This window comes from Aquarana catesbeiana, linkage group LG02 (assembly GCF_042186555.1).
Source record: "Aquarana catesbeiana isolate 2022-GZ linkage group LG02, ASM4218655v1, whole genome shotgun sequence".
NCBI lineage: Eukaryota > Metazoa > Chordata > Amphibia > Anura > Ranidae > Aquarana > Aquarana catesbeiana.
Genome location: NC_133325.1, coordinates 805,572,097 through 805,586,069, shown reverse-complemented (window position 1 = coordinate 805,586,069; position 13,973 = coordinate 805,572,097). Strand labels below are relative to the sequence as shown.

Sequence of the window (13,973 nt, the reverse complement as noted above, 5' to 3'; positions counted from 1 at the left end):
ACTATATACAGAAGAGGTCACTATATACAGAAGAGATCACTATATACAGAAGAGGTCACTATATACAGAAGAGGTCACTATATACAGAAGAGATCACTATATACAGAAGAGGTCACTATATACAGAAGAGGTCACTATATACAGAAGAGATCACTATATACAGAAGAGATCACTATATACAGAAGAGGTCACTATATACAGAAGAGGTCACTATATACAGAAGAGGTCACTATATACAGAAGAGATCACTATATACAGAAGAGATCACTATATACAGAAGAGGTCACTATATACAGAAGAGGTCACTATATACAGCAGAGATCATTCTCTATATACAGAAGAGATCACTATATACAGAAGAGATCACTATATACAGAAGAGGTCACTATATACAGAAGAGATCACTATATACAGAAGAGGTCACTATATACAGAAGAGATCACTATATACAGAAGAGATCACTATATACAGAAGAGGTCACTATATACAGAAGAGGTCACTATATACAGCCAGAGATCACTATATACAGAAGAGGTCACTATATACAGAAGAGATCACTATATACAGAAGAGGTCACTATATACAGCCAGAGATCACTATATACAGAAGAGGTCACTATATACAGAAGAGATCACTATATACAGAAGAGGTCACTATATACAGAAGAGATCACTATATACAGAAGAGGTCACTATATACAGAAGAGGTCACTATATACAGAAGAGATCACTATATACAGAAGAGGTCACTATATATAGCAGAGATCACTATATACAGAAGAGGTCACTATATACAGCAGGGATCATTCTCTATATACAGAAGAGGTCACTATATACAGAAGAGGTCACTATATACAGAAGAGATCACTATATACAGAAGAGGTCACTATATACAGAAGAGGTCACTATATACAGAAGAGGTCACTATATACAGAAGAGATCACTATATACAGAAGAGGTCACTATATACAGAAGAGGTCACTATATACAGAAGAGATCACTATATACAGAAGAGGTCACTATATACAGAAGAGGTCACTATATACAGCAGAGATCATTCTCTATATACAGAAGAGGTCACTATATACAGAAGAGGTCACTATATACAGCAGAGATCATTCTCTATATACACTACCAATTGGTCTTCATAGTATAATGGCCCCCCTATACTTTGTTCCCAGCACTGCACCTCGGAATCATCACCAACTTATATAAATGAGAAATGTTGGTGTGTTCCTATAGCTGCCACATTATAGAGTCTGTGGTACCATGTAAATATTTGATCTAAAACGTGTCTAATACATGTGAATGACACGTGAAGAATAAAAAAGTGGCGCTTCCTAAAAAAATGTTTCTTTCCCCTTCCAGTGACTATTTATTCACCTTGTGAACTCCTATTAACCACTTGCTTACAGGGCACTTAAACCCCCCTCCTATCCAGACCAGTTTTCAGCTTTCAGCGCTGACGCACTTTGAATGACAATTGCGTGGTCAGGCAACACTGTACCCAAATGACATTTTTATCATTTTTTCACCACAAATAGAGCTTTCTTTTGGTGGTATTTGATCACCTCTGCGGTTTTTACATTTTGTTAAAAAAATGTAAAAAACTGAATTTACTGAATATACGCTGATGAGGCGGCAGTGATGGGCACTGATGGGTGGCAGTGATGGGCAGCACTGGCAGGTGGCACTGATTGGCACTACAGGTGGGCATTGATAGGTGGTACTTGTGGGCATTGATAGGTGGCACTGTGGGCACTGTTAGGTGGCACTGTGGGCACTTTTAGGTGGCACTTTTATTGGGCACTGATGAGGCAGATGTGCCTCTTCCACTTCGGGACCGATGTCCCTGACATGTGAGCCGGTGATCGGCTTTTTTTTCTACTCGCGCTGTCAGCGTGAGTAAAAAAAAAAAACGATTACCGATGTTATGTTTACATCATGTGATCAGCTGTCATTGGCTGACAGCTGATCACATGGTAAGGGGCCGGGACCGGCCCCTTACACAGATTGGTGATCAGCCGAGTCTCAGTGACTCAGTGATCACAGCGTGCCCGGCGCTCGCCCTGCAGGGCGCGCACAGGGGAGGCCGTCATATGACGGCCTCCCGGGAATGCAGGTCCGCGCTGTGGCCGTCATTCGGCCATAGCGCGGATGTCTACTGGTTAAAGTGTACTTTAGCATAAAGCAGAGATATGTGACAAGAATATATATATATATAGGGGACACCCAGTGAACAACTTTACAAATTGTGATACAGTGTCAATATTACCCCAAACATTATAAAAAAATAATAAAGACGTGAAGTTACTGTATATAGTGAGGCGTATATAACATAAAAATGATATATGTATATTGTAATCCAATGACAGTAAACAATTCCTATACAATTCGTGCCAAAAGTCCTTAAAGCCAATGTGCGGAATCTTCTTTCCAAGACTTCCAGCACACCCGAGTGTTTGGTGAAGCCGCTCCCAATGAAAGGCTCACTCACCAGATCCACTTACCCCCACTTGTGTGTAAGGCTAAAAAGCTCAATTATTCCAAATCACCAAAATCATTTGACCACCAATTCTTCCATCCAAGTATAGGTGAAAAATACCTTCCATATGTGAAATAAAAAAGATGCTCCAAATGGTGTCATACCGTACAACCAGTTTATTGATACACTCTAAAACCAATCTTCAATCATTAAACTCACACTTTTAAAACGTAAAAATGACACAGCAATCTCCACAGCACAATTGTTTGAACAACGCACAGCACAGCAACTTGTGAACCTTCTGAGGGTATGCGGTCACGGCGGACCCGAGATATGCAGGCGTCTGTTAAGAAACTCTCACCCACTCCTCGTTCTCCCGGCTCCTAAGACCCGATCTCTATCTTAGTAAGCTGCACCGCACCGCCCGTCCCTCTGCACTTCACTCGTAAGCCATATCCACCACTGCTTGGCCATGCCCCGACATGTTTCGTCACACCTGTGACTTATTCATGGGATAGGCCGTCCTGTGTGTCCGTCACTCCTTATATATCCTCCCATCCATGACTGATAGAGGTTCCCTCAGTACGCATGCGCCCCACATGTACGCCGCGCCTGCGTGTTAATTGTGTCCCCGTGAGCACAAACCCTCATTGCTTAGGAATACCGCTCCAAGAATCCTAGAGCATTGGACCATATCATTCAGCAATCAGTTTTACCTGTGCGCTTGCCGCATGTCTATCATGGAGGCTCATGTTGATTAACATTATATAGTATTTTCATACCGGACCCTGAATATTAGAACTCTGTGCTGGTTGTTTAAGTGATATTCCTCAATTAGGTTCAACACCACCCAACAACCTCTTCTCACTAATCATAAAACATCAAAATCCATTATGATCGTACAGTAATCAGATTCATTAAAAGTATAATCATTAAAAACAATTACTATAAAAATTATATAAAAAATACATATTTAAAATTTACATATTAAAAATGCATAAGCGCTTTCTCTCCATAGGGAGCAATTATGGTTGGCTGGAATTCAATCATATTAGTTCATTTGATCTATTATGTTCATGAGTGGGTTGTTTCTCTTTTATGTCTCCCGACCATATATTCTCATCTATTTGTATGTCCATCTTCCCTATATACAGCATACCTTCCTGTGTATCTTATTGGATGGAAAATACATCGGGGCTTACCCCCACAAGTACTTCAGTGGTGTTTATATAGTCTAGGGTCTACTCCCAACAGCCACTGGTAGATGTTGGTTAGACACACATCCTTAACTCCCCCCTCAACATGGGACTACATAGATCAGGCTTGCATTTCTTTAAAAAGGACATTACCCTCTTTGTTTACATCTAACCTATACTTCTCTTAGATGACACCATCTCCTACGATGGCATATTAGGTGGGTATTCACTTCTCCTTTACCATCTGTATGTCACCTGTTGGGCTATATAAAATCCCACATCAAATGGACCTAATGGGGGTTTTGGATTACATATAGGTGAGCTATCTCTGTCTTCTCCAATGTGATATACACTGCCCTTCCATAAAGTGACAGTGCTGTGTTATTCTCTTCTAGACTTATCTCATATACAGATAGGTGCTACACCTTTCAACCTATTCATATTAAAATCATACTTAAACTAAATATCCATTAAAAGTTAAAAATCATTAATAAAACAGTTCAAATCTAGTTCAATATTGAGTCCTCTAGGAGTTAAACTTTTAAAAAGGAATATCCATTGCGTTTCCCTCCGTGACAGATCCCTTATTCTATTGGGTCCTCTCCAGGAGGGGTGCACTACATCAATGCCACAGAACTGTAGCAAGGATGGGTCCTGTTGGTGTTCCTCCTTGAAATGTAGGGATACACTATGGTATTTGTATCCGTTTTTTATATTAGTCAAATGTTCACTAATACGGATTTTCAATTTTCTCTTGGTTCTCCCCACATAAAATAGGCCGCATGGGCACCACATCAGGTAAACCACATGCGTAGTATTATAGCATGTGCTGAACTCCTTCATTTCAAAAGTCTCCCCATCTCTATTGGTGACACTTTAATGCCCCTATTGCTGACTCTTATGCCCCGTACACACGGTCGGACATTGATCGGACATTCCGACAACAAAATCCTAGGATTTTTTCAGACGGATGTTGGCTCAAACTTGTCTTGCATACACACGGTCACTAAAGTTGTCGGAAAATCTGATCTTTCTGAACGCGGTGACGTAAAACACGTACGTCGGGACTATAAATGCGGCAGTGGCCAATAGCTTTCATCTCTTTATTTATTCTGAGCATGCGTGGCACTTTGTCCGTCAGATTTGTGTACACACGATCGGAATTTCCGACAACGGATTTTGTTGTCGGAAAATTTTATATCCTGCTCTCCAACTTTGTGTGTCGGAAAATCCGATGGAAAATGTGTGATGGAGCCCACACACGATTGGAATTTCCGACAACAAGGTCCTATCACACATTTTCCGTTGGAAAATCCGACCGTGTGTACGGGGCATTACTGTTTTGCAACATGCACATTTCCTGTAGCAGAAGAACCCCCTATAGTCAAATCTCCAAGTTCTTCTATCCGGTGGATCCAGGATTTTCTTGACTATTTGGTCGCCTATGTTTGGGCTTTCCTATATATAAATTTAGGTTGTGTTGGTAGTATTTCCCCTAAATGTCTGTCTTTGCACAGTATGTACCAGTATTTCTTATAAATATTTTCTATTTCTCTGTACTGGCAATGGAATCCTGAAACAAAACTCAGTTGGTGCTGAGTATCAGCTGTTTGTGGCTCTTTTTTCTTCAGGCATTGCTCCCTGGGGATTTCTGCCACTCCCTGAATTATTTCAGTGAGTTTTTCATTACTATTCCCCTTCTGTATAAATTTCTCCTTCAACACGTTTGCTTGTACCAAGTAATCATCCAACTGTGTGCAGTTGTGACAGATCCGCAATATCTGTCCCTTCGGAATGTTCCTTATCCAGGACGGATGATGTCCGCTCCCAACTGATAAATAACTATTCCGGTCCGTCGGTTCAAAACATACCTTAGTTTTTATTGTATTGGAGTTTTTTCTATAGTAACATCCAGAAAGTTAATGATTTTCTCACTAATTTGATACTATTTGTGTTTCTATTCAGATATTCTAAAAATTCTTCCACAGACTCTTTCGATCCCTCCCAGATCAACAAAATATCATCAATAAACCTGCGGTAAAATTTGAGCTGGGGCCTATTGATGTTAAACACCTGTCTGTCTTCCCATTCGGACATGAACAGGTTGGCGAGGCTGGGGGCATATTTAGCCCCCATCGCTACGCCAACCTGCTATGAGAAGAACTGCCCGTTAAACCAAAAGTAGCTGTGGGACATGCAAAACTCTAGTGCATGTCCCACAAACTTCTTCTGTATATATGGGATATCATCCCTCTTGCTTAATGCCCAATTTAGGGCTAACGAAGCGTCCTCGTGCTGTATAATTGTGTACAAGGAGGCTACGTCAGCCGTTACCAGCTAAGATTCTGATGATGGATCCAATGTAAATTGTTCCAATAAATGAAGCAGATCCGAAGTGTCCTTAAGATAAGCTCTTGTTTCCTTTACACTAGGTTGAAGGAATTTGTCTAAATATTCCCCCAGCCTTGCAGTCACTGACCCAATCCCATTGACTATAGGGCGAGGAGGTGGGTGCTGGGTGTTTTTATGAACCTTAGGCAGCGTATAGATAACCGGTATTCGGCATGCACTTGGTACTAGATATCTTTTCTCCTTGGGATTAAGGGCTTTCATCCTAAACCCCCAGTCTATCAACGCTGCCAATTGAATACTATAAGGTTCAGTGGGATCACATTTCAACCTTCTATACGTCGTCCGATCACTCACTAATTCTACCAATTGGTTATGGTAAAATGACTTATCCATAACTACTACCCCCCTCCCTTATCAGCTGGTCGAATTATTATATTTTTTCTATTTTCCAAGGATTTTATACCCTCTCTGATATAATGAGGATTCACTCCTTTCTTTAGTGGTAAATTCTCAATATCGTTTAATACCAGTTTCTTGAACACCTCTACGAAGTGGTTGCTTGGGATTTGGGGATTGAAAATCGATTTATTTTTTAGGCCACTGTCAATTTTATTAGACACTACAGAAGCTCTTGTGACAGCCTCCACCGGGTGGCTCAAAAAATATTTCTTTATGTTCATAGATCTAATGAACTTATGTGTGTCTATGTACACCTGGAATTTATCCATCGTTTTCTTTGGTGCACACTTAAGGCCCAAATTTAAGATGTTTAGTTCTTTATGGTCTAGCTCTACTCCACTTAAATTGTAGATGCCAGTGTTCACACATCTCTCAACCGTTTTTTTGGGTTGCTTGGATTTTCCTGCCCTACATCCCCTCCTTCTCTTGGTGGGGGCAAGGTGTCTGTAGTTTGATTTTGCGGGGGTCCGTTGTTCCCTAAACCTCTCTGTTGCATTGTGCAGGGATTTACTCTCGGTGTACCCCATATACAGAGAGGAATATACATTATATATACATGGAGAGATTGATCAGTAGGATGGTCCGGGAACATTATGGAGTGTTTGTAGATCAGGCAGTGTAATACTATATTTTCTCTTTGGGGAAATGAAAAGAGGTTGATGACATTTCACATAACGCTGCGTCCTGCTTCTATATTTATCTATCACAGGGATTTATATGGTGCCCACAATTTACACAGCGCCACACATAGTATAGTCCCATCAGTCCCCGCCCTCAAGGAGCTTCTAATCGAAGGTCCCCACCTCATACATGAAGTAAACAAAAGCCCACTGACACCATCTCTGTATGTAGAACAATTAGAGAATGCTTTTATGGTACTGCAAATGGAATCCATGAGTACACTTACTGCCAAAATGTCTTCGCAATCTTTAATGGAACAACAGGGCCACCAGCCTTCCATTAACCTATTTTTGAAAAAACAGCCAACTTGCAATCTTTGCGTGAACATTGTTCTGAAGGCCGATTTTTTGGGAATAGTTATTTTGCCTAACTTAAGTTCGAGAGAACCTAAACAAGAAAAGAAAAATAATTTTATTATCCACTGAACTGTAAGTTGTCAAATCACAATGACATTTTATTGTTTCTACCTTCTAATAATTAATCTGCAAGAAAACCACCAATCATAGCAGTGGGGTACAGGAAAGTATATCGGGAAAAGAAGTGGATCTCCAGGGTCATCTCCAGTTTTCTCTTTGGGGAAATGAAAAGAGGTTGATGACATTTCACATAATGCTGCGTCCTGCTTGTATATTTATCTATCACAGAGATTAATATGGTGCCCACAATTTACACAGCGCCACACATAGTATAGTCCCATCAGTCCCCGCCCTCAAGGAGCTTCAATCGAAGGTCCCCACCTAATACATGAAGTAAACAAAAGCCCACTAACACCATCTCTGTATGTAGAACAATTAGAGAATGCTCTTATGGTACTGCAAATGGAATCCATGAGTACAATTACTGCCAAAATTGTTTTGCCATCTTTCTTGGTGTAACAAGGCCACCAGCCTTTGATTACTTTATTTTTTATCAAAGAGCCAAAATTACATTCAGGTGTTTCGATGTTACACAACATCATTTCCACAGAACCTAGACAAGAAAAGAAAAATAATTATATTATCCACTGAACTGTGAGTTGTCAAATCACAACGACATTTTATTGTTTCTACTTTCTAATAGCTAATCTGCAAGAAAACCACCAATCATAGGAGTGGGGTACAGGAAAGTATATTGGGAGAAGAAGTGGATCTCCAGGGTCATCTCCAGTTTTCTCTTTGGGGAAATGAAAAGAGGTTGATGACATTTCACATAACGCTGCATCCTGCTTCTATATTTATCTATCACAGGAATTTATATGGTGCCCACAATTTACACAGCGCCACACATAGTATAGTCCCATCAGTCCCCGCCCTCAAGGAGCTTCAATCGGAGGTCCCCACCTAATACATGAAGTAAACAAAAGCCCACTGACACCATCTCTCTGTATGTAGAACAGTTAGAGAATGCTTTTATGGTACTGCAAATGGAATCCATGAGTACACTTACTGCCAAAATGTCTTCGCAATCTTTAATGGAACAACAGGGCCACCAGCCTTCCATTAACCTATTTTTGAATAAACAGCCAACTTGCAATCTTTGCGTGAACATTGTTCTGAAGGCCGATTTTTCGGGAATAGTTATTTTGCCTAACTTAAGTTCGAGAGAACCTAAACAAGAAAAGAAAAATAATTTTATTATCCACTGAACTGTGAGTTGTCAAATCACAATGACATTTTATTGTTTCTACCTTCTAATAATTAATCTGCAAGAAAACCACCAATCATAGGAGTGGGGTACAGGAAAGTATATTGGGAAAAGAAGTGGATCTCCAGGGTCATCTCCAGTTTTCTCTTTGGGGAAATGAAAAGAGGTTGATGACATTTCACATAATGCTGCGTCCTGCTTCTATATTTATCTATCACAGGGATTTATATGGTGCCCACAATTTACACAGCGCCACACATAGTATAGTCCCATCAGTCCCCGCCCTCAAGGAGCTTCCAATCAAAGGTCCCCACCTCATACATGAAGTAAACAAAAGCCCACTGACACCATCTCTGTATGTAGAACAATTAGAGAATGCTCTTATGGTACTGCAAATGGAATCCATGAGTACACTTACTGCTAAAATGTCTTCACCATCTTTGTTGGCGTAACAGGGCCACCAGCATTTAATTAGCTTGTTTTTGAACAAAGAGCCAAGGGTCGATTTTTTTTTTGGAGTTTCTAAGTTACATAAACTAAGTTCGAGAGAACCTAGACAAGAAAAGAAAAATAATTTTATTATCCACTGAACTGTGAGTTGTCAAATCACAACGACATTTTATTGTTTCTACCTTCTAATAATTAAACTGCAAGAAAACCACCAATCATAGGAGTGGGGTACAGGAAAGTATATTGGGAGAAGAAGTGGATCTCCAGGGCCATCTCCAGTTTTCTCTTTGGGGCAATGAAAAGAGGTTGATGACATTTCACATAACGCTGCGTCCTGCTTCTATATTTATCTATCACAGGGATTTATATGGTGCCCACAATTTACACAGCGCCACACATAGTATAGTCCCATCAGTCCCCGCCCTCAAGGAGCTTCTAATCGAAGGTCCCCACCTCATACACGAAGTAAACAAAAGCCCACTGACACCATCTCTGTATGTAGAACAATTAGAGAATGCTCTTATGGTACTGCAAATGGAATCCATGAGTACACTTACTGCCAAAATTGTTTTGCCATCTTTCTTGGTGTAACAAGGCCACCAGCCTTTGATTACTTTATTTTTTATCAAAGAGCCAAAATTACATTCAGGTGTTTCGATGTTACACAACATCATTTCCACAGAACCTAGACAAGAAAAGAAAAATAATTTTATTATCCACTGAACTGTGAGTTGTCAAATCACAACGACATTTTATTGTTTCTACCTTCTAATAACTAATCTGCAAGAAAACCACCAATCATAGGAGTGGGGTACAGGAAAGTATATTGGGAGAAGTGGATCTCCAGGGTCATCTCCAGTTTTCTCTTTGGGGAAATGAAAAGAGGTTGATGACATTTCACATAACGCTGCATCCTGCTTCTATATTTATCTATCACAGGGTTTTATATGGTGCCCACAATTTACACAGCACCACACATAGTATAGTCCCATCAGTCCCCGCCCTCAAGGAGCTTCAATCGAAGGTCCCCACCTAATACATGAAGTAAACAAAAGCCCACTAACACCATCTCTGTATGTAGAACAATTAGAGAATGCTCTTATGGTACTGCAAATGGAATCCATGAGTACACTTACTGCCAAAATGTCTTCACAATCTTTAATGGAACAACAGGGCCACCAGCCTTCCATTAACCTATTTTTGAATAAACAGCCAACTTGCAATCTTTGCATGAACATTGTTCTGAAGGCCGATTTTTCGGGAATAGTTATTTTGCCTAACTTAAGTTCGAGAGAACCTAAACAAGAAAAGAAAAATAATTTTATTATCCACTGAACTGTGAGTTGGCAAATCACAACGACATTTTATTGTTTCTACCTTCTAATAATTAATCTGCAAGAAAACCACCAATCATAGCAGTGGGGTACAGGAAAGTATATTGGGAAAAGAAGTGGATCTCCAGGGTCATCTCCAGTTTTCTCTTTGGGGAAATGAAAAGAGGTTGATGACATTTCACAAAACGCTGCGTCCTGCTTCTATATTTATCTATCACAGGGTTTTATATGGTGCCCACAATTTACACAGCGCCACACATAGTATAGTCCCATCAGTCCCCGCCCTTAAGGAGCTTCAATCGAAGGTCCCCACCTAATACATGAAGTAAACAAAAGCCCACTAACACCATCTCTGTATGTAGAACAATTAGAGAATGCTCTTATGGTACTGCAAATGGAATCCATGAGTACACTTACTGCCAAAATGTCTTCGCAATCTTTAATGGAACAAGAGGGCCACCAGCCTTCCATTAACATATTTTTGAATAAACAGCCAACTTGCAATCTTTGCGTGAACATTGTTCTGAAGGCCGATTTTTCGGGAATAGTTATTTTGCCTAACTTAAGTTCGAGAGAACCTAGACAAGAAAAGAAAAATAATTTTATTATCCACTGAACTGTGAGTTGTCAAATCACAATGACATTTTATTGTTTCTACCTTCTAATAATTAATCTGCAAGAAAACCACCAATCATAGCAGTGGGGTACAGGAAAGTATATTGGGAAAAGAAGTGGATCTCCAGGGTCATCTCCAGTTTTCTCTTTGGGGAAATGAAAAGCGGTTGATGACATTTCACATAACGCTGCATCCTGCTTCTATATTTATCTAGCACAGGGATTTATATGGTGCCCACAATTTACACAGCGCCACACATAGTATAGTCCCATCAGTCCCCGCCCTCAAGGAGCTTCAATCGAAGGTCCCCACCTAATACATGAAGTAAACAAAAGCCCACTGACACCATCTCTGTATGTAGAACAATTAGAGAATGCTCTTATGGTACTGCAAATGGAATCCATGAGTACACTTACTGCTAAAATGTCTTCACCATCTTTGTTGGCGTAACAGGGCCACCAGCCTTTAATTAGCTTGTTTTTGAACAAAGAGCCAAGGGTCGATTTTTTTTGGGAGTTTCTAAGTTACATAAACTAAGTTCGAGAGAACCTAGACAAGAAAAGAAAAATAATTTTATTATCCACTGAACTGTGAGTTGTCAAATCACAACGACATTTTATTGTTTCTACCTTCTAATAATTAATCTACAAGAAAACCACCAATCAGAGGAGTGGGGTACAGGAAAGTATATTGGGAGAAGAAGTGGATCTCCAGGGTCATCTCCAGTTTTCTCTTTGGGGCAATGAAAAGAGGTTGATGACATTTCACATAACGCTGCGTCCTGCTTCTATATTTATCTATCACAGGGATTTATATGGTGCCCACAATTTACACAGCGCCACACATAGTATAGTCCCATCAGTCCCCGCCCTCAAGGAGCTTCTAATCGAAGGTCCCCACCTCATACACGAAGTAAACAAAAGCCCACTGACACCATCTCTGTATGTAGAACAATTAGAGAATGCTCTTCTATTACTGCAAATGGAATCCATGACTACACTTACTGCCAAAATTGTTTTGCCATCTTTCTTGGTGTAACAAGGCCACCAGCCTTTGATTACTTTATTTTTTATCAAAGAGCCAAAATTACATTCAGGTGTTTCGATGTTACACAACATCATTTCCACAGAACCTAGACAAGAAAAGAAAAATAATTTTATTATCCACTGAACTGTGAGTTGTCAAATCACAACGACATTTTATTGTTTCTACCTTCTAATAACTAATCTGCAAGAAAACCACCAATCATAGGAGTGGGGTACAGGAAAGTATATTGGGAGAAGAAGTGGATCTCCAGGGTCATCTCCAGTTTTCTCTTTGGGGAAATGAAAAGAGGTTGATGACATTTCACATAACGCTGCATCCTGCTTCTATATTTATCTATCACAGGGATTTATATGGTGCCCACAATTTACACAGCGCCACACATAGTATAGTCCCATCAGTCCCCGCCCTCAAGGAGCTTCAATCGAAGGTCCCCACCTAATACATGAAGTAAACAAAAGCCCACTGACACCATCTCTCTGTATGTAGAACAGTTAGAGAATGCTTTTATGGTACTTCAAATGGAATCCATGAGTACACTTACTGCCAAAATGTCTTCGCAATCTTTAATGGAACAACAGGGCCACCAGCCTTCCATTAACCTATTTTTGAATAAACAGCCAACTTGCAATCTTTGCGTGAACATTGTTCTGAAGGCCGATTTTTCGGGAATAGTTATTTTGCCTAACTTAAGTTCGAGAGAACCTAAACAAGAAAAGAAAAATAATTTTATTATCCACTGAACTGTGAGTTGTCAAATCACAATGACATTTTATTGTTTCTACCTTCTAATAATTAATCTGCAAGAAAACCACCAATCATAGCAGTGGGGTACAGGAAAGTATATTGGGAAAAGAAGTGGAGCTCCAGGGTCATCTCCAGTTTTCTCTTTGGGGAAATGAAAAGAGGTTGATGACATTTCACATAATGCTGCGTCCTGCTTGTATATTTATCTATCACAGAGATTAATATGGTGCCCACAATTTACACAGCGCCACACATAGTATAGGCCCATCAGTCCCCGCCCTCGAGGAGCTTCCAATCGAAGGTCCCCACCTCATACATGAAGTAAACAAAAGCCCACTGACACCATCTCTGTATGTAGAACAATTAGAGAATGCTCTTATGGTACTGCAAATGGAATCCATGAGTACACTTACTGCTAAAATGTCTTCACTATCTTTGTTGGCGTAACAGGGCCACCAGCCTTTAATTAGCTTGTTTTTGAACAAAGAGCCAAAGGTCCATTTTTTTTGGGAGTTTCTAAGTTACATAAACTAAGTTCGAGAGAACCTAGACAAGAAAAGAAAAATAATTTTATTATCCACTGAACTGTGAGTTGTCAAATCACAACGACATTTTATTGTTTCTACCTTCTAATAACTAATCTGCAAGAAAACCACCAATCATAGGAGTGGGGTACAGGAAAGTATATTGGGAGAAGAAGTGGATCTCCAGGGTCATCTCCAGTTTTCTCTTTGGGGAAATGAAAAGAGGTTGATGACATTTCACATAACGCTGCATCCTGCTTCTATATTTATCTATCACAGGGATTTATATGGTGCCCACAATTTACACAGCGCCACACATAGTATAGTCCCATCAGTCCCCGCCCTCAAGGAGCTTCAATCGAAGGTCCCCACCTAATACATGAAGTAAACAAAAGCCCACTGACACCATCTCTCTGTATGTAGAACAGTTAGAGAATGCTTTTATGGTACTGCAAATGGAATC

The 13,973-nt window shown here is 40.1% G+C and overlaps 1 protein-coding gene across 1 annotated transcript in view; it reads right to left on the bottom strand.

The window, feature by feature from the left end:
• The window catches only part of LOC141127795 (uncharacterized), a 69,504-nt gene that overhangs the window by 12,450 nt on the left and 43,081 nt on the right, over positions 1-13,973 (bottom strand). The window contains 3 exon segments of the mRNA XM_073614575.1: positions 7,986-8,141; positions 9,889-9,930; positions 12,172-12,327. Of these exon segments, the coding sequence (XP_073470676.1) occupies positions 7,986-8,141; positions 9,889-9,930; positions 12,172-12,327 (354 nt within the window).